Genomic DNA, 24,879 nt, shown 5'->3' on the forward strand with positions numbered 1-24,879 from the left:
CAGGTGAGGAGGTTTGTCACTGTGCGCTCTTCACTCCAACGGGACGTGGAGAGGGAAAGCGGTGATTCATGCGTCAGGGACTCGCTCGGTCTCTCGGTTCTGACTCATCTGGAGCAGTGTGTAACTGGGTCTGTTGGTGTGTGGCAGGTGCTGTGAATGACTTCCTGTTCTTTCTTTCTTTTTTTTTTTGTCTATTAATATGAATTTGGTGAAGGCAGGGTTTGGGTCTTGTCACATGAAGTCCTCCATGTGGGTGGAAGCTGTTGTGGGGGCTGTGATCTCACAAAGGCAGCTTTTCCGCCAACCAATCCCATCGCTGGCTGCCTTGGCTGATAGCCCGGCCCCCTTCGGATCGCCCTCCTTCTCTCTCATGTCATGCACACACACCCTCGCTCTCTCACACACACACATACACACACTTCATGCTCAGTCATAGCAGGAATTTTCCACTCAGCAGCAGGAGAACATTGCAGCCAGCTGCGCTGTCAACTGCACTATACGGCTGAATCTCAAAGACTGTTTGCATACGCTCCCCCCCTCCTCCCTCTTCTTCTTCTTCTTTTTCTTCTTCTTCTTCTTCCAGCCCTGGCTTTTTCCTCACCACGTGTTCGGCTGCACACATGCACGGAGCCGCCGCAGCTAGCTGGCTACACAAAGTACACAGTGTACTGTACATGTTCAGTGCATGTGAGCCAGCAGCAGAGCTCCTCATTTTCGTCTCTGCGTGTCCTCTCGAACAAATAGAAGCCAGAAAGCAGCGTGTGTTTACCAGGACAGTGGAGCAGGAGAATGCAAATCCAAAGTACTGGGACTCATGGGAGACAGGACGGCCTACTAATACCCCCCCCCATCCGTCTCCCCCCTTTGTCTCTTTCACTCTCTTGTACACAAACTCTCTCCTTCCACAGAATCGTACATGGACCAGCTCCAACAGTAGCTCCTTCTCCCCCCCCGCAGACTGTCATGAGAAGATCTAGGACAGTTGTGCGCATGTACCGTGTGTTCTGTATACATTAGAGGCCCGGTTATATAAGCATGAGCCCAGCCAGCCCCCTCCCCGTCCCCCCGCCGCTCCATACATTCTGCCTGCTTCCCCTCAAATCAGGTCAGGTGAGGACGGCCGAGCGAGAGACCCACCGTGGTCAGATGAGGACATCATGGGAAATGTATGCATAACGTTGGAAGCCTACACCACTCGGTGGCGGAGGGAGACATTTTCCATAAACATTAGCCTGATCCGGAGCAATGCGACTGGACAGAGGGGGAAAATAAATATTCACTTTTAATCTAAAGTAGCATGGCACCACCTGTTTAAACATGACGTGTCTTGCCTGTGTCGATTACTCAACTGTTATTTTAACTTTGGACATTTTGTCTGCTTCCACATGCAATATACGGCCAAAAGTATGTGGACAGTCTCATTGGTTTCTGGTCTGGGCCCCTAAAAGGAAGAAGAAGAAATAAATGCAGGGGGTTGTCTCAGGGAGTAGCGAGGCTGATAGTCGATACAAGAAGTTTAAGGACAAGTTCATCCCATAAAGGCTGCAGCGCTGTTTTCTGTGACGCTTTGCTGCTGGAGGAACTTGACCGGACCAGACTTTCTCACCCAACATCAGTTCTGGACCTCACTGACGCTCTTGTGGCTGAATTGGAGCAATTCCCTGCAGAGAAAAACTCCCCAAATCTGGGGGAAAGTCTTCCCACAACAGTGAGCGGTGACTTGTTATAGTGTCCATATACTTGTGGCCACATGGTGTAAATGCTCTGAACTTTTGGCCATATTTGTGAACGCCAGAGTTTCACTTCATGAATCATAATAGAGGGATACTTGGGAAAAGAACCCGTGTGACGTCCGAGTGGAGTGACCTCTTGGGAAGAGAGCTTCTGCGAGGGAATCCATTCCCATCTAAGTCAACATGGGAAGACGTGAAAATGGAAAAAAAAAATGTTTGCTTTCAAAGAAGCGGGAGTCTGAGGATGAGGAATGACAAGTGAGGCGAAAATAATTAGCAGATAGATAGCAGAGGTTCAGCGCCCGTCTCCTGTGGAGCAAGACAAGCGCAGACATAATCTCATCCGTCGTCTAATGGTCACATGTTACAGGTTGTGAGAATTCATGGGATGTTTTTCTTTTTTGATCGGGAATTAAGCCGGAGTCTGTTAAGTACATGGTGTGTTTATGGACGTGTAATTAGGATTAAATTTAATAAAGAGATTAGAGGCAGGGGGTCTGAGAGGAGAGAGAGCCAGAGACTGAGGGAAATATGTAAACACACAGAGGGCAGTGTGTGTCTGTGTGTGTGTGTGTGTGTGTGTGTGTGTGTGTGTGTGTGTGTGTGTGTGTGTGTGTGTGTGTGTTGAAGGGTTAAGGATGTGCAGGGAGATGTAGGGTTATTCCAGGACTGGGGGCCCGTCCTCCATGTCCTACATTCCTTCTTGTACTCCCAACATAAACACCTCATACAACACGACCCTCCTGACAGCACACATAAAGTGCTGCAATATGCAGCGCTGATTAACCGGTCCACACTTTCTCCCTCGATAAAACACTTCCAAGCCTCCTCCATGAGTCAGAAACCTGTTAGTGAGTGCAAAACCATGAATCATCCCGCGCGCTGTGACACTCTGTGTACCGGCCGAGATAAAAAACTGAGATAAAGTTGAAGTGGAAGCCTGAGCTAAGTGCTCAAGATTGCACGGAGTGATTCGTTGTTATAAACTGAAGACTAGAAGTCAGAGTTCACGTCTTCAGTATGTTTATTTATTACATTTTTTTGTGTGTGTGTTTCTTGCGACTCCCAGTAAGTATTTCATGTGAGCTGTTTTGTTATTATTATTATTTTTGGTGGCTCCAGAACGAGCTGCATGTAATCTGTTAAATTTCCTGCAGTGTTTCACCCAGTGGCTCAGTTGCATTGTGGGTAATGTAGGCACCAGGTTTATGAAAAGGTAGAAGAATGTGTGAAATGACAAAAGGTGTTATCTCTGATTCTGCTGTATCGATTCTGATCATTTGTTTTTGAGCTGTCATCAGTGTTACAGGAGTGCAGTGCAGACCAGCGGACGGCACATGTGGGAGGTACAACACTGATTTTCTTATTTTGTTTTACTTTGTTGATGCTCGAGAAGCTTCACCAACCCAAACTGTGTCTATTTGACATCCTGGGAATGAGACTCAACAGTCAACTGTCTTTGTGATGTGTTCAGGAACAGCTGGGACAAATCATACTACCTGGCTACTACCTTTAATAATCTTTGAATTATATTAATATGACATGAGCATCAGTTGGCTTTGACCACAAATGGTAAGTTGAAAATTTCGATTGGACATTATCCATGATGCAACTGTGCCACTATGTAACATCACTGGAGATAATTTATCAGATTACATGCAGTTTCCTCTGGAGCCACGAAAGGTTTTATACCACATTCTTCACATATCCAGAAGTGCTCCTCAAGGCCTTGTAAACTCACTTTAATGCATAAAAGTTGCCCTTTTAATACGGTATGTGCCTTTAGCAGCCTTGATGCTTTTGGGTTGGTAGAGTTTCTCTCCCATGAGAAGACACATGAGGTCAGGAACCATTTGGATTTCAGCGTATCCCAAAGGTGTTTTGGACGGGGTTGAGGTCGGGGTTCGTTGCACGCCAGTCAAGCTGGGAAAACCATTTCTTCATGTCATGTCGAAACAGGAAAGGGCCTTCCCTTAACACTTACCACAAAGTTGGATGTACGCCATTGTCTAAAACATAATTGTACGCTGTAGCATTAAGACTTCCACTTAATTCCAAGTGGCCCAAACCACAAAAATCTGCACCAGGCCCAAAAATACACCTTTTCACATACTTATGGCCCTTTATTGACGTTCCCTTGGGGGCACATCTACAACACTCTGCCTTTTCTACGACTTAAATATCTTAAACCGTCCAGAGTTACTAAATTCTTTATCCCACTGTGGCAAATTATTTAGATAATAAGGCTGTGCCAGACATAACGGCGCTCCTGTTGTGCACCCCGAGGGCTGTGGCTGTATCTGTAGGTCCCACAGCACATTAAACATAAACTGGAAAATGGGTTTAAGATGTGCGTGTTTTTTGGACAACATTGCAGAAGATGTTGCAAAGAATCACATCTCCAGCCAGAAAATCTGCAGGAAAACATTTACACAAGTCACATACAATTCGTGTAACTCGGACCAGAAACACACAGGCTGTGTGTGTCTTTGTCTCACCACGTGTTTAAGTGATATACCTCAGAGATTTGATGGTTCCACTTTTGTTATAAAATACAGATTGTTACAGTCTGACGCCAAAACGCACAAGACAAATCCATGTTTTACAGTAGAAACCGCTCATGTGGAAACTGAGGGGTTTAAGCGCCATCGTGCGGCAACACAGGAAGCTCCAGTGCGTTGGAAGTGATGACGCAACGACGTAAGCCAATAGCGAAGCACGTACGAAAGAAAGATACGGAAGTGGCTTAAACCCAATATGTCTGCTGGCGTTTGCGTTGCCTGAACAAAACAAGACTCGTGGAGGATGGCAGAAGGCGGCGTTGACGAGCTCTCGCAGCTCGAGTATCTGTCTCTGGTGTCCAAGGTCTGCACGGAGCTCGACAACCATCTGGGGATCAGCGACAAGGATTTAGGTTTGTATTTTGTGCCCGTGATGAAACGAAAAACAAGCTCGGCTAACTGACTAGCTCGTGCTAGCTAAGTAGCTGTTAATGGCTAGCCACAGTGTTGTTTTACAATGAGCTTGTTTTACTCGCAGATTGAGTACTTTGCGAACTGTTGGTGGGGTTTTAGTACGATTTTAAAGCGATTTATTTATTTATGGGTTTCGATCGACATTAGTGCGAGACTGCGAGTTAGCTCACTTAGCTTAACTGTTAGCGATACAGTTCACTGGTAACTTGTTGTTTCTTCCCTCCGCAGCTGAGTTTGTCATCGACCTCGCTGAGAAGCAGCCGACGTTTGACGGATTCAAAGCTCTCTTGCTTCAAAATGGAGCCGAATTCACAGTAAGTTTGACGCTACACTAGTTACATAAAGTGATGTAGGCTAGCAGTTTGCTAGCAGTGCATAGCAACTGACTGTTTGTTGTGCTCCTGTAGGATTCTCTCATCGGTAACTTGCTCAGGCTTATCCAGACTATGCGACCTCCATCCAAGGCGTCTGCGAGCACAGGTAATCACAAGCTGCTTACATTTGCTTTTGTGTTGTGTTGTGTAACTGCTTTACTGTGTTTCTGTATGATATCATATGATGGTTCTTTGATTTTCAGCCTCTGAGGAGGTCAAGCCGAAGAGTGAAAAGGACAAGTTGAAGGAGCTGTTTCCTGCGCTGTGCAGAGCGAATGATCCAGCACCGAGGGTATGTGGTGTTAACACAATATATGTAGGTTGTGCCTGTTTGACTTGTAATGCCACTACCAGTAATACAAAAAAAGTTATTTGCATATAAACTGATTGTCTTCATCAACCCTCAAAATTATTGAGCTGTTGTGAATTTGCACATTGCATCTTTACACATCTTCGAAAAGCATAGTTTCATCATCTGGTCCTGACTCTCCTCTCAGTAATCACACAATCAGTGCAAAGCTGCAGGCAGTTGATTGTTTTGGTCTTTTGTTTGATTCTTTCAGAGACTCCTAGATGAAGATGACGTAAAAGTAGCAGCTGATGCCATGAAAGAGCTTGAGATGTTCATGCCAAGCGTCAGTGGGACGGAAACCAAAAGCAGCAAGAGCAAGTAAGATGAATTTGACTTCTTTGAAATACAAAACATGTACATGATGTTTACTTTGTTGTGGAAGCAAAACCACAATCAGAAAATATGCATTTCTACTTCCGAGAACTTTTTTTTATAGAAAGTCAGCAAAGGACTGTGAGGTTTACCTGTTGTGTACTTTTATCACTTGATTCTTTCAGGTCCGAAAAGAGCAGACGCCACAGCCGAAGTCGCAGCAGAAGCAGAGAAAAGGACCGCCACAGAGACAGGGATAGAGACAGAGATCGGGACAGGGACAGGAAGAGACGACACCGATCCCGGTCCAGGTCCAGGTCTCGCTCTAGAGACCGTGAGCGGCACAGAGACAGAGAGAGAGACCGAGAGAGAGATAGAGATCGCGGCAAAAGAAGAGACAAGTCTTCACGTTGGAGCGAGCGTTCACCTAGCCCCAAAAAAGACCAAGACAAAGACTCTGACCGCTGGAAGGACAAACATGTGGACCGTCCTCCGCCGGAGGAGCCTTCTGTAGGGGACATCTACAACGGCAAAGTCACCAGTATCATGCAGTTTGGATGTTTTGTTCAGCTGGAGGGATTAAGGTCAGTGAAAAGTCACCAGAGTGGTGATAACACAGCACTGACCTGACTCGTCTGCAGTGCTCCACACTAAGACCTTAATGGTCAAATTTAAATGATCTATTTACAATATAAATGTAACAGTAACTGTAGAGAAAAGAAGTCAGAGGTTAGATGGTACCTGCCATCTATTGACTCCTCTTTTATCATTGCTCTGTGCGCTCTTCGCAGCAGATGTGGAGCGTATGTTGCGTGCATGACGTAGCTTACAAGCTTTGATGACAAAATATTTCCACACTGGTGATTTCAAAGTGAGTTAAATCAACCGTGTTGTTGTTCTCTTCATGTAGGAAACGCTGGGAAGGGCTGGTCCACATTTCTGAGCTGCGGCGAGAAGGTCGCGTGGCAAATGTGGCTGATGTCGTCAGCAAAGGCCAAAGAGTCAAAATCAAGGTGCTCTCGTTCACCGGCTCCAAGACCAGTCTTAGTATGAAGGTAAGAAGAACAGAAAATAAACAGCCCAAATTAAGCTCACAGTTGTGAGCAGAATTCAGCATTTTTAGTATTGTGATCCTTGATGTTCATGTTCTCACCGGGTCGACCTTTTGCCCCTGTGTAAATGTAAATGTAAAAACCATCTTCCTTCTCTCTTTGCCAGGATGTGGACCAGGAGACAGGAGAGGACCTGAACCCCAACAGGAGGAGAAACGTCGGCCCAGACGGAGGTGAGGAGATCTCTATGAGGAACCCAGACCGGCCAAGCAACCTGAACCTGGGCCACGCCCCCGAGCTGGAGCAGGACGACACCCTGGAGCGAAAGAGGCTCACCAAAATTTCTGACCCAGAGAAGTGGGAGATCAAACAGGTGGGTGTATAAAGAAAAGATTTCTGTTTAAGGCTTTGAAGGTTTTTTAACCACACGTCAGTAATCATGCTCTCTGTCTGTCCTCAGATGATTGCTGCCAACGTCTTGTCCAAAGAAGAGTTCCCTGATTTTGACGATGAGACGGGAATCCTTCCTAAAGTCGACGATGAAGAAGGTAAGAAATTGATCATTTTCTACCATCACATATTTACTCATGATTCCTTAGTAAAACACACATGAAGGGTGTCTTGTGTCCAAACGCAACACTGTTGAGCATGTTTACCCTTAAAAAATAATTTGTAAAAAAGTGTTTGAATAACTTATGATGTTAAGTTATTAGTCTTTTGCTGCTTTTAGCTGTGCTTCCATTGTTGGCAGTGTCTGTTCGTCAACTTTGGTCCGGACAGAAATATCTCAACAGCTCTCGGGTGCCTTCATTTAATTTGATTCAGATATTTATGCTGAATTGTAATAACTTTGGTGAGCCCATATCTTTACATGTCTGGCTACCCTTAGGTTAGAATAAAAAGATATAGTGTGGATTATGACTTGCAGTGGACGGCTTGCTCACTGATATCGTTTGCTGCCTTTCAGATGAAGACTTGGAGATTGAGCTGGTAGAAGAGGAACCTCCATTCCTGAGAGGACACACTAAACAAAGCATGGACATGAGCCCTGTCAAGATCGTCAAGGTGCGGTAAACTGGTTACCAAATGTCCTTGCCTGAAATAAACAAATGTCATTGAGATATTTAGTGTGGCGATTATTTCTAGAAGAGATGTTGATTACTCTTGTTCAGTGAATGAAACGCGTAGTAAAATGTACACTTACACACTTGTGTTTCTCTCCGCGTGTAGAATCCAGATGGCTCTTTGTCTCAGGCGGCCATGATGCAGAGCGCTCTGGCTAAGGAGAGACGAGAGCTGAAGCAGGCGGCACGAGAGGCCGAGATGGACTCCATCCCCATGGGGCTGAATAAACACTGGGTCGACCCGCTGCCAGACGGTGAGAAACAACTTAATCTGCATCCCCAATGTGTCTCTGAGACGCAGATGTTGATTGTTAAGTGCGATTCCTCACTTCAGTTTGCAGCCATAAAAACATCTGCCAGCTGGAAATTAGCATATTGATGGTCTAATTGTGTGTCTTCAGATTTTATTTAGATTTAGTTTTATCTTTGCTTCTTGTGCTTCAGCTTTGATTATCAGAATCCATTTTGGAATGTGTGTGTGTGTGTTTGCCCCGCTTCATCAAAACCAGTCTGAGTCGTATATGAGGCCGTGATGGCAGGCAGCACCCCTCAGGCTCAGCAGTACTGGAGATTGGTATCTGGCTTCCTGCATCTCCATTTCAGGCCGGATGGAATAGTCTTGCCATGCTTCAGTGTGGTTATATGTCCCTCATGGCCTCAGGTGGTGCAGACTGTTTCCAGGGTTCCACGTGATCCCGCTTTAACCGCACAGATCTTGCAGTGATGTCATTAACGATGCGATGAGATTGTAGTGGGGGTGTTTAATGTGGACACAGGTTTTACTCATTTACTAAACACACGTCTGCTCCTCTTTTCCAGCTGATGGTCGGCAGATTGCGGCCAACATGAGAGGCATTGGCATGATGCCCAATGACATCCCGGAGTGGAAGAAGCATGCGTTTGGAGGCAACAAGGCCTCGTACGGAAAGAAGACGCAGCTCTCCATCCTGGAGCAGAGGGAGAGTCTGCCCATCTACAAGCTGAAGGAGCAGCTCATCCAGGTTCGCTTCAAAACCAAACCCACAGGAAGACATGTCAGCAATTTACTTTAATGCTTCACAGAGGAGTTCAGAATTGATCCTGATGAGGTTGTTCTGAAAATGTGATTATCTTTTAACAAACAGATGTTGATGCTTTGAGATGCACTAAAGGGAAACATCTGCTGAGTGTAAATGACCAGATTTCTACATCAGCAAAACACAAAAAATAAAATATAATTAAGTAAGACATGAATTACCCAGAGCAAAAAAGTGGCTGAAGTAAAAATACCATGAAGCCACAGTGTGGGTGGTGACACCATCTGTAGTGCAGGGCTGCAACTAGGGAACATTGTCTCTATTAATCAAATGGAGCCCAAGATGACGTCCTCAAATATCTTCTTTTGTCCACAACCCAAATATATTTATTTTACTTTGATAGAAGAGTAAAGAAACCAGATTGTTGCAGCTCCACTGGAGTGTCTGTCCTGTTGGCAGCTTTTATTCCTGTGCTGCTTTTCTTCTCACCAAAAACAAGATAAAATGCCCAGAGTGAGCATAGCTGTCACTCAGGTGCCCGTTTAACATTTTCTCTTCCTGTTAATCCACCACAGGCCGTCCATGACAACCAGATCCTGATTGTTATTGGAGAGACGGGGTCCGGTAAGACCACACAGATCACTCAGTACCTGGCGGAGGCGGGTTACACCACCAGGGGAAAGATCGGCTGCACGCAGCCTCGTCGTGTAGCCGCCATGTCGGTGGCCAAGAGAGTCTCTGAGGAGTACGGTTGCTGTCTCGGACAGGAGGTGAGAGATCCGTCCTTTACTGTGCTCACACTTAATTATGATTTTCACTCGCCTGGTCTCATCTCCAGAGGGCTAATATGAATTATGTTTTGTTGCAGGTGGGTTACACCATCCGTTTCGAGGACTGCACCAGCCCTGAGACGGTGATCAAGTACATGACAGACGGTATGTTGTTGAGAGAGTGTCTGATCGACTCTGAACTGGGCCAGTACGCCATCATCATGTTGGATGAGGCTCACGAGAGGACGATCCACACTGACGTCCTCTTTGGTTTGCTTAAGAAGGTAAGCAACATGAACAACTGCTTCTTCATTCAGGCTTTTTTTGATGGGTGAGAAAAAGAGATACTGAGTGTTTCTTTTTGTTTGTCTCAGACTGTACAGAAACGCACAGACATGAAGCTGATTGTAACGTCGGCCACACTGGACGCTGTGAAGTTCTCTCAGTATTTCTACGAAGCGCCAATCTTCACAATCCCAGGAAGAACTTACCCAGTGGAGGTCCTCTACACCAAAGAACCTGAGACGGACTACCTGGACGCCAGTCTCATCACAGTCATGCAGATTCATCTAACAGAACCTCCAGGTATGACTTCAGATCTTCAGAACACAAAGGTCTTCTGTTCACCAGTAGACCAGTAGAGTCAAAAAAATCTGTCTTGTCCCTCGTCTCTGTCCAGGCGACATCCTGGTGTTTCTGACCGGACAGGAGGAGATCGACACCGCCTGTGAGATCCTGTACGAGCGTATGAAGTCTCTGGGGCCTGATGTTCCTGAGCTCATCATTCTGCCGGTTTATTCTGCTCTGCCCAGCGAGATGCAGACCAGGATCTTCGACCCTGCACCTCCAGGCAGCAGAAAGGTGACAACAGCAATCTTTCAAACTCTTTATACTGTACTAAACATGGAAAGTTACAATATCTGAGCACATTTATGGTCTATTTACAAACTTTGATAAGCGCTTGAATTATACTCTCTGAAGTATATGAACTCTTATATAAACAGGCATTGTAATGTTTTAAATGTGCTTTAAAAATGTGTGTGCAGATGTGTAAGATCTGTTTTTGTTTGCTGCAGGTGGTCATCGCCACAAACATCGCAGAGACGTCTCTGACCATCGATGGGATCTACTACGTGGTGGATCCTGGATTTGTCAAGCAGAAAGTGTACAACTCTAAAACTGGCATCGATCAGCTGGTGGTGACTCCCATCTCACAGGTGCAGTATTTATATGACCAACTGTTTTGGGAAGAAGATTAGAAAATACTTTGTGATGTGTCGGCTTACTGGATTGTCAAAAAAAAATGTGTGTTTCAGGCCCAGGCCAAGCAGAGGGCAGGTCGAGCCGGCAGAACCGGCCCGGGGAAGTGTTACAGGCTCTACACTGAGAGAGCCTACAGGGACGAGATGCTGACCACCAACGTGCCCGAGATCCAGAGAACCAACTTGGCCTCCACTGTGCTGTCTCTGAAGGTAAAGGGTCATTCTGCAACTGTCCTCTTTAGGATGAGCACCAGGTCGAACTGTAGCTCAGATTTCAAAGCAATGAGAAAGAAGGAAACGGAAAGAAGTTGCTGCTGAACTTTCTCAGCCTTTTACGTGTAGAATTTCATTAAAACCAGTTTCTCTGCTTAAACTTGTGTTCCCTCCACCAGGCGATGGGTATTAATGACCTCCTGTCGTTCGACTTCATGGACGCCCCGCCGATGGAGACTCTGATCACAGCCATGGAGCAGCTCTACACTCTGGGAGCTCTGGACGATGAAGGCTTACTCACACGTCTGGGTAGAAGGGTGAGAGATGCTTCTACTCTCCTTCAGCTGCATTAAAGAATAAATTTGCATCACATCACATTAATGCTCTCTGTAGTTTGAATAATGTAATTATCTTTGTGTAACCTTTTTAACATCAATCTAATTATTCTGTGTTTGTTCTCTCTGCGTGTGTCCTCTAGATGGCTGAGTTCCCTCTGGAGCCCATGTTGTGTAAGATGTTGATCATGTCCGTCCATCTGGGCTGCAGTGAAGAGATGCTCACCATCGTCTCCATGCTGTCTGTGCAGAACGTCTTCTACAGGCCTAAAGTATGTCTACCACTAAACTTTTATATTTAATATCCCTTTTAAAGGTTTTTCCCTGAGTGGGCAGCTTTATGTAATATGATTGAGGACAAGTCAAGATTCGTCAGGATCACGGGGAGTGTTATTGTTTCTTGTCTTGATTTATAGATGGCTGTGCTCGTCACTTGTCAGTTTGTTTTGTGGCTTTTTATGCAGAAAGTAAAGAACAGCTTGAAGTTTATTAAAAAGTGACAGTTGAGCCTGTAATTTGACAAGACGTGTTCCATCAACTTTGAGTTTCCCTGTCTTTGCTTTTTCAAAAATTCTGCTCGAGTTTATCATCGTGACAGTTTGTCCACTCATCGTCTCACCATTTTCTTTCATTTTTCTTTTTGTGTTAAAGGACAAACAGGCCTTGGCCGATCAGAAGAAAGCAAAGTTCCACCAGCCTGAAGGGGATCACCTGACCCTGCTGGCCGTCTACAACTCCTGGAAGAACAACAAGTTCTCCAACCCCTGGTGCTACGAGAACTTCATCCAGGCTCGCTCCCTGCGCAGAGCCCAGGACATCCGCAAGCAGATGTTGGGAATCATGGACAGGTATGATTGTTAAGATGACCAGAAGAGTTGGGCTGACGTGAAAGATTTAGAATTTGTATAACATAGTAAGAGCACAAGACTTCTGAAGGTATAACCTGCACTGGATCGTTTCTGAAGAGAGTAATCGTATGATTATATTTATATTATATTATATTATATTATATTTATTATATTATAAACTCAAAATATCTTAAACTTGGTTTTAAGAAGGAACAAAGCACAGAAATATAACATTTAGATGCCATTTGATACTAATAATTTGGTTGCAAGAAAGTGAAAACTAGCGAGGAAAATGCTTTTTGAAAATGAAACAAGTTAAGTTAGTAATTTGAATACTGGAACTGTTCTGCAGCATCGATTTCATTTGGGTCTCTTCGATGTTCAGGACAAATTGCAACCTAATCCAGTGAAAAATGAGCAGTTGAGGCTGAGAAAACACCAAAAATATTAAATGAAGCTCAGAGTGCTGAACCTAATAATAACTAGTTAAATATCTGGAGCAAAACTGGTGGTGTCAAGAAAACCCAGACATGATGTGGGAAGGCCTAGATGAGTTGGTACAGACTGAACCGTGAGCAAATGAGTCTGAAATAACATTAATGTCTTCAAATGTTTTCTTCAGACATAAACTGGACGTGGTGTCTTGTGGAAAAGCCACAGTTCGGGTCCAGAAAGCAATCTGCAGCGGTTTCTTCAGGAACGCCGCCAAAAAGGATCCTCAGGAGGGCTACCGCACCCTGATAGATCAGCAAGTCGTATACATCCACCCCTCCAGTGCTCTGTTCAACCGCCAGCCTGAGTGGTATGACGCTTCATCAGCTCATCAGCATTTTTCCTTCTATAAATGATTATTATCCAGATGTAAAAACAGCTTGGTGACATCCTGCCTCTCTCGTCCTCAGGGTTGTGTATCACGAGTTGGTGCTGACCACCAAGGAGTACATGCGGGAGGTGACCACCATCGACCCTCGCTGGCTGGTCGAGTTCTCGCCTGCCTTCTTCAAAGTGTCCGACCCGACGCGCCTCAGCAAACAGAAGAAACAGCAGCGGCTCGAGCCGCTGTACAACCGCTACGAAGAGCCCAACGCCTGGAGAATCTCTCGTGCCTTCAGACGCCGCTGATCCACTCCGGTTTCTATATTTGTACACATCGTATATATTCCTCCAGAAGTTCCTAAATCAGAGTGGGAAGTTTAATGTCATTGTTTTAGAAAATCTGGAGCCATTTTACGTTTCATAGCACTGACACGGGAACTGAAACAAACTTCCCAAAGTGTCGTTTGAGACAGCAGATTTTAAAGATCTTCTGTGAGGAGATTCTGCACAACAATGGACTATTTATGTTGACTGTGTAAATTTTAACCGCGTAATGTTTCTCGCCCGAATAAAGACCCGGTTCGAAATGTAATGGGGACCTTGATGTTTCACTAGTAAATACTCTGATGTCAGACTGTCAGGATGAAACAAGCATATGTGTGATAGATTTTTGTACTATAACTGAGACAACTGTCATGCTCTTGTATCTGAGACTCTCGCTTTGCTATACATGCCAGTGGAAAAATGAAAATGTGTCCTCATTAAATTCTAACTTTTCCTTAAATCTGTTGGTTTTGTTGTGAACTTTAAATGTCCCTCAGTGAGTTTTTAACTGGTTATGAAACAGTTAATTTAATAGTGATTCCTCTAAATGACCTACAATAAGCAAACATGACCATCAGAACAAATGGCTTCATGGTTCATGATTTCTTAATGGCTATTTATTTACTTAATGGGTTGGATTCAAATTTACCTGAATAGAATTGGTTACAAAAATGAGGAGTCTCAAAACCAATAGAGACAATAAGCTGCTTAGTAGTTTGGTGGAACGGCACTAAAACGAAGTTTACTTTCTTTCACGACCTCCTGCGAGGTCGACCAGAACCAGTTAAAGATGGGTTACTTGTAGCTTTTCTGAGAGGGTGAAAGCGCAAGTAGTATAAAAAAAAATAAGTTTGGGACATTTTTTTTAAAAAGGCATTAAAACAACAACCGGAATTCATTGAACATGACTCACTGGGTTCGAATGTTAATAAGTCCTGAAGGTCTATTTCTTGCCACATTCAAAAATTTCAGCATGATGTAATTGTTCTCATCTGAACCACATATAAACAATACTTAAATGAATGCCTGGTCTAAGCAAATACTGTGAAAATGCGTATCTGTAGCCAAACTACAGTGATTTGGCTGCTCATTAACTTTTTTCTCTGTAAATGTGTGCACAGTCAGTGGAGAAGGTCCCTTTGCAAATGTCAAAATACAAAAAGAATTGAAGTCTCTAAAGTGTTTCACATACACACAAATGCTACATAACACAATAAAGGAAAGGCATAAACCCACAAACATAAAATGACCTTTTTAAGTGATCCTTTATGTGTTGAGAAAGTTGAATTTATTAATATTTATAAACCCTCTTGGATCAGCTCCAGCCTGTTTGATATGTAGATTTATCAAAAAGCATCTTATATAACAGTAATACTCTGGCAGGGAACATTTTACTGTGATACTTTAAGTACATCTCGCTGATAAAATAAATGTTTTGATGTAAAACCCTGAATTTGCAAAGCAACAGTGGACATAATGTTGTAGTGTAAAAAGTACATAATGTACAAATGTATAAATGTAAGTAGTATGGAATAGAAACACTCAGGTAAAGTACAAATACCTCAAAAGTACACCACAGTAAATCTATTCAACTGTCCTAACTGTAAGTACTGCAGTCTGCCTGTTGGCCGGCAGGGGGCAGCAGCGCTGACACACGTCATTGGAGCGCAAAATACAGCAAGCGAAGAAGAACCACTTCCGGTTGAGGGTAAAATAAACAGAAGAAATGGCTGCTTTGGACGAAATCAAACGTCTAGAATATTTATCTCTGGTGTCAAAGGTGTGCACGGAGTTGGAGAATCATCTGGGAATATGCGAGAAAGATCTGGGTAATGTTACGATGCACGACAGCGTTGTTTTCTCAGCTGTACAGCTAAGTTAGCTAAGTTGCTATTGCTATCAAAACAGGCAAGATGATGCTAACAAACTGTCTAAATTAGCACGAGGGGCTAAACACAAGCTGCCTTTTTATTTTGTTTTATTTCATTTTATTTTTACAGCTGAATTCATCATCAGTCTGGCTGATAAACACCCAACATTTGAGGAGTTCAAAGCAGTTCTGTGTGAGAATGGAGCAGATTTTACAGTAAGTCCACAGCTAACTGAACAAACACCTCCATCCTCATGTTTGTAGTTTTGTGTTTTATCTCTAAACCCACATGTCTTTGTTTCAGGACACCCTCGTTGGTAACTTACTTAGGCTTATTAATACCATGCGATCCTCACCATCTACAAGTAAAGGTACAGGGAACAGTATTTAATGTCATGATGTGTCACATTTCATAACTGTAGGTGTCCTGTTGGATAACTTCCTCTCTTTGTGGTGTGTGTGTGACAGAGGTCAAGGCAAAGAATGAGCAGGACAGGCTGAAAGAGAAATACCCTGCTTTATGTAAACCAGACGCTGCTGCATGGACGGTGAGACTCATCTGAAGACATTTGATTTAAACATGGCACGAAAGAAATATAAGAAATGTCACGATTATCATGGCCAAAATGATCAAGAGTCCCAAAAATCATCCTAATGTGCTTAAAACTTCAAACCTACTGGAATCACTTTAATCTCACTTTTTTGATTAAGAAGCAAACCTTGTTATTGTGTCACAGGTCCCCCTTCGTCAATATAGGATAACAAGTTGGTGGGACTCACTGTGTTGTTTTTAGTTCGGAATTCAAAATCACAGCTGGCAAAAGTAAACACGCTTTTTACTGAAGTAGAAGAACAGATGCTTGTGTAAGAAAAAGAATCCCTGGTATAAGCAGAGGTACTGGTTCAACTTCTTTACTCAAGTAAAAGTAAGAAAGTACAAGCTTTGAAATGTATAAAAGTAAAATATCCCTCTGAAGACTACTAAACTTAAAGTTAGAATCAGTAGGATTTGTCCCAGCTGTTCATAAACGCACCGCAGACGTAGTTGCTTATTGAGTCTCATTCCTAGGTTGTCAAATGGCAAAGTCATGAGCAGCAGCATAATAACAGTGAAATCCGTCTTGTGATGTTGAGAAGGCAGCCTGAAATGACTCAAAAATAAAAATGACCCCTTTAATGTATTTAAACTAAAGTAATGAGCCTGTTTTTGAAAATGTTTGGAGGAGAAAGTACAGATATTTCAGGAATGGCATGAGAAATGCATTTTAGAGGGACTGCAGTTTGTTGTATTTGTGGGGTTACGGAGCTGTCATCATTATTTCTTACCTCCCTGTCAGATTCCACCACGACACCCGGATAAAGATGATGAGAAAGTTGCAGCTGCAGCCATGAGGGAGCTGGAGATGCTTATGCCAAACATCTGTGGAACGAGCTCAGCTGACAGGTAATTAAAACAAGAGCTAGTTGGAAAAGTGGCTCTTGCTGATACAGCAATTTATGATATATTTGAAATGGAATCATTTCTTTATAATTGCCTCACACTGGCAACATGTGGAATAAATATCTGACTTCTCTCTATATCTTTTTCTCCTGGGGTCTGACAGGAATGTGCACAGTGACAGAGGTCGAGATACGGACAGAGAAAGCGGGTGTAAGCGAAGCCGTTCTAGCTCAAAAGATCGTGATGGAGACACAAACCCGAAGCATAAAAGGAAACGGCCGTCACGCTGGAGTGACCATCCACCGAGCCCACGCAGAGACGACGGCGACAACAACAACAACAACAACAAGGACGACAGAGACTCTGACCGCTGGCGAGACAGACTTGTAGATCGACCTCCGCCAGACGAGCCTGTTGTGGGCGACATCTACAGCGGCAAAATCAGCAGCATTATGCAGTTTGGTTGTTTTGTGCAGCTGGAGGGTCTCAGGTTGGTGGATTAGATGTCATGTTTACATCCATACACACCAAAACAGCAAGAAATATGTCACTTTTATTGATTAAAGTGTTTCTAATAATATAAATAGTGTAGATAATTTCAGTTTAAATTTTTCCTGCTGGGCTAGAAAAGATGTGCCCTCGTGGCTGCATAACATAAACATCCACCAGATAAGATTTAATGCTGAGATGAGTTATTATCATTATCTGCCTGTAATATTTTGGTGTTTGCTCCTTGATGCCAACCTGTGTGTTACTGTCACGGTCTGCAGGAAACGCTGGGAGGGTCTGGTTCACGTCTCTGAGCTGCGCAAAGAAGGACGTGTCGCCAATGTGGCTGACGTAGTCGCCAAAGGGCAGAAGGTGAAGGTCAAAGTTCTGTCATTCACCGGGACCAAAGCCAGCCTCAGCATGAAGGTGAGAAGAGAAGCTGGTTTGTATGATAAACTCGTAAGATAAAGCGAAAACTACAACCTGCTGCTTTATCAACTGTCAGCTTGAAATGAGTGTTCACGTGTTTATGTGTTCCCAGGATGTCGACCAGGAGACGGGGGAGGACCTGAACCCCAATCGGAGACGAAACCTGGACACTGGAGTCGCTGGAGTCTCTGGAGACGAAGCCATGAGGAACCCCGACCGGCCTGTTGAAGCCTCCGTCCTGGAATTAGAGGAGAACCCAACAGAACGCAAGCGGCTCACCAAGATCACTGACCTGGAGAAATGGGAAATTAAACAGGTTTCCATCAAATTCATTCACACAGATTGCGTCAGTCTTCAGGCCGTGATGTGTTTCTTTTATAACCATCCAGTTTGTTTTAATATGACTTTTCTCTTGCTCAGATGATCGCAGCCAACGTCCTTCCTAAAGAAGAGTACCCAGAATTTGACGAGCAGACGGGAATCCTTCCCAAAACAGAAGATGATGAAGGTAAAACTTTACACTTTGATATTAGTTTTTGTAAAATCTTTGTCATGCTGCATGATAACGTGTCGTTTTCCCTGCTCAGATGAAGAAGTGGAGATCGACCTGGTTGAAGAGGAACCGCCGTTCCTGAGGGGACAGACTAAATTTAGCACGAACATGAGCCCGGTCAAGATAGTGAAGGTATTTATCCAGACGTGAGTTCTGTCATGCTAACGTTAGTCACATTCACACTGCCCTTTGATGCGGGAGTCATGTGCCAATTCTTCTCCTAGTCGTCTGTGATAGATTGTGTCCTCCTGTCCAGCTTCACCCTCTTGATCAAATATTGTCACTTCTGTCTCCATTAAAAACTACGATGGCAACAAAGTAGAGACTTCAGAACGCTAGTCACAATCCAACAGCTGATGTCACAGTGCGTCCTACATCAGTGACATACCTGGGAGTACATTGGGATTCAGGTATTTGCGGTTTGTTTCTCTGTCATCATTCCAACGATCTCTCTCATTTTTGTCCTTTTCAGAATCCAGATGGCTCCCTCTCTCAGGCGGCCATGATGCAGAACGCTCTCGCTAAGGAGAGGAGAGAGCTGAAGCAGGCGGCCCGCAACGCAGAGATGGACTGCATCCCGACCGGTCTCCACAAGAACTGGATAGACCCGATGCCTGACTGTAAGGACCTGGTGTACACATTTGTATGGATCCAGCAAACTCTGTGATAAATGCGGCTGTGTGACCCCGACAGGATGATTTCTTCCTGTCATTTTTCAGGCATCAGTGGGCAAATATGACTTCCACCCGGAAATTAGTTAAAGGACAACGTCAATCCATGTTGTGTCAGAGATTTAGAATCTAGAAAATACAATTTAACCATCTGTCCTGTGCCAGGCCTATTACACTGCTACCACAGCATGACTGGAGATGATTATCTGGCTTCCCTCTGTGTACACACTGGCACACTCAGTCATAATGCACTGTGACTTCCGTAGCCTGAGGGAATATCGGAGGCTCGGCTACTTCCAGTTACTACCGCTGACTCATAGTTAATGCAAAAAGATCTTGTTGGGAAGTTCATTATTGCTGCAGTTCATCCTGATTAAATAAAATAGTAGATTCTGGGACGTTCGGATGGATCGTGCCAAAATTTGACCTCTATCCGGACGCTCTGTTCCCTCTCCTGTGCAGATGAAGGAAGGCAGATCGCTGCCAACATGAGAGGCATCGGCGCTATGCCCATCGATCTTCCAGCGTGGAAGAGATACGCCTTCGGTGGGAACCAGGTGTCGTATGGCAAGAAGACAGAACTCTCCATCCTGCAGCAGAGAGAGAGTCTGCCCATCTTCAAACTGAAGGACGAGCTCGTTCAGGTATCAGATAAACCGGTTTTTGAAAGATGTTTCGAAAGATATAAAGCCACATTACAACATGTACAAGTTCCTCAGTCTTTATTGAGACATTATAATAACAGTTTGTTCTTTCCCTCGACAGGCCGTCCACGACAATCAGATCTTGATTGTAGTTGGAGAAACGGGTTCTGGTAAGACCACCCAGATCACTCAGTACCTGGCAGAGGCAGGTTACACCTCCAGGGGGAAGATCGGCTGCACGCAGCCTCGTCGTGTAGCCGCCATGTCGGTGGCCAAGAGAGTCTCTGAGGAGTACGGCTGCCGTCTGGGCCAAGAAGTGAGTCATCTTCTTAATCTGGACACAGAAGTCTTAATGAACGCCTGTCCACTCTCCTGTAGCATTTATACATTTCATACAAGTTGAAGTTTTTGTGAGACGTTATGACAATGTTTTAACCTTAATTTTAGGTGGGCTACACCATCCGCTTTGAGGACTGCACCAGCACAGAGACGGTGATCAAGTACATGACTCATGGAATGCTGCAGAGGGAGTGTCTGATCGACTCGGACATGAGCCAGTACGCCCTCATCATGCTGGATGAGGCTCATGAGAGAACAATCCACACCGATGTGCTGTTTGGCCTCCTCAAGAAGGTATTTAACATCCCACAACAGACCTAACTCTGTACCTAAAATGCCATTTCACATGAAATGACCTTCTCTGTCTCTTTTTAGACGATACAGAAACGCAAAGACTTGAAGCTGATCGTGTCCTCAGCGACGCTCGATGCCGTCAAGTTCTCACAGTATTTCTTCGAAGCTCCCATCTTCACCATCCCGGGGAGAACCTTCCCAGTGGAGATTCTCTACACCAAAGAGCCCGAGACAGACTACCTGGACGCCAGTCTCATCACTGTGATGCAGATCCATCTAACTGAGCCTCCAGGTACAGTTGTGTCAGAAAAACAACCTTGAATTTAAAGGGATAGATTCTGGTTTTGGTAAAACCTGGACCCTGTGTTCACATATTGTTAATGACCACTAGGGGCAGAAAGGTTTAGAGTTGGTCCAGTGGATTGATTCAGCTTCTCTCAAGCTCGACTGAAACCAAATGAAACCGTCTCGTAGGGAGTTTTATCTTCTCCAAGGATCCCTACAGAGACACACCTCTGAGATTCTTCTGTTAAAGAATAAAATCCTCTTTATTCAACCTGAAAAAGCCAGTATGTTACTCACACTAAGTCCACCAGATTCAATTTAGACTCTACTATTACACAAACAGTCATTTTCAATTTCTCATGGTAAATCAAACTATACAGGCACAAAATAAAACTCACCAAATCCACTTTAGTCTCTCCCACTGTTCCAACAATCACCAACACCAGTTGATGGTTGAAATAAGCCCTTAATTCACCTTCTTAGATGTAAAAGTATTCAGTTTTCCCCTCTCCTGATATCTGACCTCTTCTGATATTTCCACATCAAACACAGTGAAGTAAGGTTTTTATTTCTACCAGACCAGAGTTGGTGATTATTGAAACAATGAACAATGTGAACCAAGATGGTTTTGCCGAGTTTTATTTTGTTTCTGTCAAACTTGATTGAACTGTTTTCTAGTGTTTTTTTACGATGTTAAAATGACTGTTTTTGTAGATGGAGTCTGGTGGTTTGGCGAGAGTGTCGTGCTGGCTGTTACTGGTTAAACAGAGAGGATGTTTTTCTGTAACAGAGAGGTCGGTCTCTGCAGGGATCTCTTTTATGACACTGTCAGACACTAAGAATGGGGACTATTTATTATATTCATCATTTGTGTAGGTTATTTTTTATATGTTAGGCTGCTAAATGTGAGTTTTGCTGAACAACAATTTGTTGTATTTTGATACGCAGTGACAGAAACACTGGAACTCCACTTGCAGAACACTTTACTCTACTTTTTCTTCTCTTTTTTTTCGTACCTGTGTTGTTATTCCTTGTCCTTTTCCCCAGGTGACATCCTGGTGTTTCTGACCGGACAGGAGGAGATCGACACCGCCTGTGAGCTCCTGTATGAGCGTATGAAGTCTCTGGGGCCTGATGTTCCTGAGCTCATCATTCTGCCGGTTTATTCTGCTCTGCCCAGTGAGATGCAGACCAGGATCTTCGACCCTGCACCTCCAGGCAGCAGAAAGGTAGTAAAAATGCACTGGATTGAATTTAAAATCTCTGAGTTGTTGAGCGATCTTATCCAAAATAGCGTCTCTGCTGTGTGATAAAAGCCTTGTTATTAGATTCAGCGCAGACCTGATGATAAACCTTAAAGAGGAGTTCATGTCTGACCCAATTTTCTCTTTACCACCAGGTCATCATCGCCACAAACATCGCCGAGACGTCTCTGACTATTGATGGCATCTATTACGTGGTGGATCCGGGCTTTGTCAAACAGATCGTGTACAATTCCAAGACGGGCATCGACCAGCTCGTGGTGACGCCCATATCACAGGTCAGTCCTCATCACGTGGAAGGAAACATCTTCAATTTATCCTATGTGGTAAACTCCTGTGTTCCTGCCAAATCATTTAAAGATGCCCTTGTTCTGTTTTCAGGCCCAGGCCAAGCAGAGGTCCGGGCGAGCTGGCAGAACCGGCCCGGGGAAGTGTTACAGGCTCTACACTGAGAGAGCCTACAGGGACGAGATGCTGACCACCAACGTGCCCGAGATCCAGAGAACCAACTTGGCCTCCACTGTGCTGTCTCTGAAGGTGAAGTACTGACTCCATGAATCGTTTCATACCAGTTGTCTTTAAATGTTCCCCATTTCTGATTCTTCTCTTCCTGTCTTCCAGGCGATGGGTATTAATGACCTCCTGGCGTTCGACTTCATGGACGCCCCTCCGATGGAGACTCTGATCACAGCCATGGAGCAGCTCTACACTCTGGGAGCTCTGGACGATGAAGGCTTACTCACACGTCTGGGAAGAAGGGTGAGGAAAAATCGATAGATCCAACCACTCAGATTGTTGCATTATAACCTTCTTATTACACCGATGATACCTTACACCTGTCTCACCTGTGTTCAGATGGCTGAGTTCCCTCTGGAGCCCATGTTGTGTAAGATGTTGATCATGTCCGTCCATCTGGGCTGCAGTGAAGAGATGCTCACCATCGTCTCCATGCTGTCTGTGCAGAACATCTTCTACAGACCAAAGGTATACTAACGACTAACTGGATCAGATTAGACTCACGCATACGCATGAAATGATTCATCATCAGACTAACGAGGTGTTTTCGCTTAATTGAAACATTTTCCACGGCGACAGTGTTTGTGAAATAACTCGTATCAAATGCAAGATAAAAGATAGGACGTCATATGAACCTCGTCCATCGTCCCATTCTCAGGACAAACAGGCTCTTGCCGACCAGAAGAAGACAAAGTTCTTCCAGCTGGAGGGCGACCACCTCACGCTGCTGGCCGTCTACAACTCCTGGAAGAACAACAAGTTCTCCAACCCGTGGTGCTTCGAGAACTTCATCCAGGCTCGCTCCTTAAAGAGAGCTCAGGACATCCGCAAGCAGATGCTGAGCATCATGGACAGGTATGAACTCAACCCTTTGTCCGAATTATCTCCGTGTTTGCTGTAAGTTTTCATCGACCACACTTTATCTTGTAGACGTAATGAGGTAGTTGATATTCAGACGTCTTGTGTTGTACAGAGGACTCAGATCTTAATCAACTAAATGTTCCTCAGACACAAGTTGGACGTGGTGTCTTGTGGGAAAGCGACGGTGCGGGTCCAGAAAGCCATCTGCAGCGGTTTCTTCAGGAACGCAGCCAGGAAGCACCCGCATGACGGGTACCGTACCCTGATCGACCAGCAGGTGGTGTACCTCCACCCCTCCAGCACACTCTTCAACCGCCAGCCAGAGTGGTGAGTCAGGACCGAGATCCATATCCCTCATTATCTGAGCCTCACTGAGAGCTGTTACTGTTGCAGGAGAGTTTGAATTATATGAGTGATTTGTTTATAAGTTGACTGAGGACAGAAGATTCATCAGCTTCAGTCATGTATCATTAAAATCATCAAATGTTGATAAGATGTGCAGTTATATCTTCTTAAATTAAATCTGTTTCTTTCATGTTTTATATATAATTTTTAATTGAATACATTCGGTGATGTTTGTGATGGGAGGTTTTCAGTATCCTGATTTTTTTTAAATTACTATATCTTGGTTTAAATGATGACAATCAGTGAATTTAATTATCCTTTTCTGTAACAGATTATAGTCAGATCCTTGTAATAAGCTTTGATAAGTAACACAGTGACACAGGGCTTTATAAGTCTGTATAGTGGAATTCTTCTTAACATTAATAAACCTGTTTAAGTGTGAATATAAAATAGAATAACGGCATAAAAAGGCATGTTGTTTATTATTAGATTATATAGTGATAAGCACATATTAGGAACTTGTGAACAGTTTAAAAGAGCCTTATTAACTGTTATTTAATGCTTATCACCAGAACCTTAACAAAATCTGCTGATAATTTTCCTCCAGGCTCGTCTATCACGAGTTGGTGCTGACCACCAAGGAGTACATGCGGGAGGTGACCACCATCGACCCTCGCTGGCTGGTGGAATTGGCTCCGGCTTTCTACAGAGTCGGCGACCCGACGCGCCTCAGCTACCAGAAGAGGCAGCAGAAACTGGAGCCGCTCTACAACCGATACGAGGAGCCCAACGCCTGGAGGATCTCCCGCGCCTTCAGACGCCGCTGAGGGCGCCTTTTAAACTCACTCCAGGTTGGACTCGTTGAGCCGGATGTGACGGGGGACACTTGGTTACATATGGTCATTAAAGCTTTGCTAAAGACAAACGGTTATCAAACCGTAATCAATCGTCTTATTGGAATGTTTTGCATAATATTTAAGATTTCATCAGTGAAACTTGTTTTTGCCTTGTTCGCTCTGTAATACCAGTTTCAGGTGTTCACACAGTTTTTCCTATTTAATATTTTCTATGAAATGTTTTGACTATAAGTGAATTAACTTTTTTTTAATTGTAACTTTGATGTTCACTTGTGGTGATTACACATAAACACTGGATGCACTTTTAATTGCTTCTTCATCATTAACTGTCTTGTCTGCTTGGATCTGGGCGTATATGGAATATTTAATCAATGCGTGTGCAGGGTGTTCTTCTGAATTCAGACCAACTCAGGCGTTGCAGCGATCAGCGTGGCGGTGTCGGAGCGTCATCGTGCGGCCCAGTTGTGTGAGCAAACCGCTGCAGTTTAAAAAGTAGACTAAAGTTTATTTTGCTGCT

General features: G+C 44.2%; 2 protein-coding genes across 2 annotated transcripts; both read left to right on the forward strand.

The window, feature by feature from the left end:
• The first annotated feature begins 4,466 nt into the window (after window positions 1-4,466).
• LOC119010068 (ATP-dependent RNA helicase DHX8) lies at window positions 4,467-13,488 on the forward strand. Its single transcript, XM_037081921.1, has 23 exons — window positions 4,467-4,647; window positions 4,937-5,022; window positions 5,116-5,188; window positions 5,286-5,374; window positions 5,646-5,752; window positions 5,932-6,330; window positions 6,657-6,801; window positions 6,965-7,171; window positions 7,259-7,346; window positions 7,766-7,863; window positions 8,029-8,176; window positions 8,742-8,923; window positions 9,514-9,708; window positions 9,807-9,992; window positions 10,083-10,293; window positions 10,388-10,569; window positions 10,785-10,925; window positions 11,025-11,180; window positions 11,363-11,500; window positions 11,662-11,790; window positions 12,170-12,366; window positions 12,989-13,168; window positions 13,269-13,488. Exons 1-23 carry the CDS (start codon window positions 4,539-4,541, stop codon window positions 13,486-13,488), a joined length of 3,666 nt encoding a protein of 1,221 aa, XP_036937816.1. The 5' UTR covers window positions 4,467-4,538.
• Window positions 13,489-15,175: 1,687 nt separating this feature from the next.
• Window positions 15,176-24,670, forward strand: LOC119010069 (ATP-dependent RNA helicase DHX8-like). Its single transcript, XM_037081922.1, has 23 exons — window positions 15,176-15,335; window positions 15,507-15,592; window positions 15,681-15,747; window positions 15,845-15,924; window positions 16,714-16,820; window positions 16,981-17,307; window positions 17,588-17,732; window positions 17,848-18,051; window positions 18,156-18,243; window positions 18,323-18,420; window positions 18,761-18,908; window positions 19,422-19,603; window positions 19,725-19,919; window positions 20,051-20,236; window positions 20,318-20,528; window positions 21,569-21,750; window positions 21,921-22,061; window positions 22,165-22,320; window positions 22,405-22,542; window positions 22,639-22,767; window positions 22,958-23,154; window positions 23,308-23,487; window positions 24,113-24,670. The coding sequence occupies exons 1-23, from the start codon at window positions 15,233-15,235 to the stop codon at window positions 24,330-24,332; spliced, it is 3,570 nt and encodes a 1,189-aa protein (XP_036937817.1). The 5' UTR covers window positions 15,176-15,232; the 3' UTR covers window positions 24,333-24,670.
• Window positions 24,671-24,879: the final 209 nt, after the last annotated feature.

This window comes from Acanthopagrus latus, chromosome 20, assembly GCF_904848185.1.
Source record: "Acanthopagrus latus isolate v.2019 chromosome 20, fAcaLat1.1, whole genome shotgun sequence".
Lineage (NCBI taxonomy): Eukaryota > Metazoa > Chordata > Actinopteri > Spariformes > Sparidae > Acanthopagrus > Acanthopagrus latus.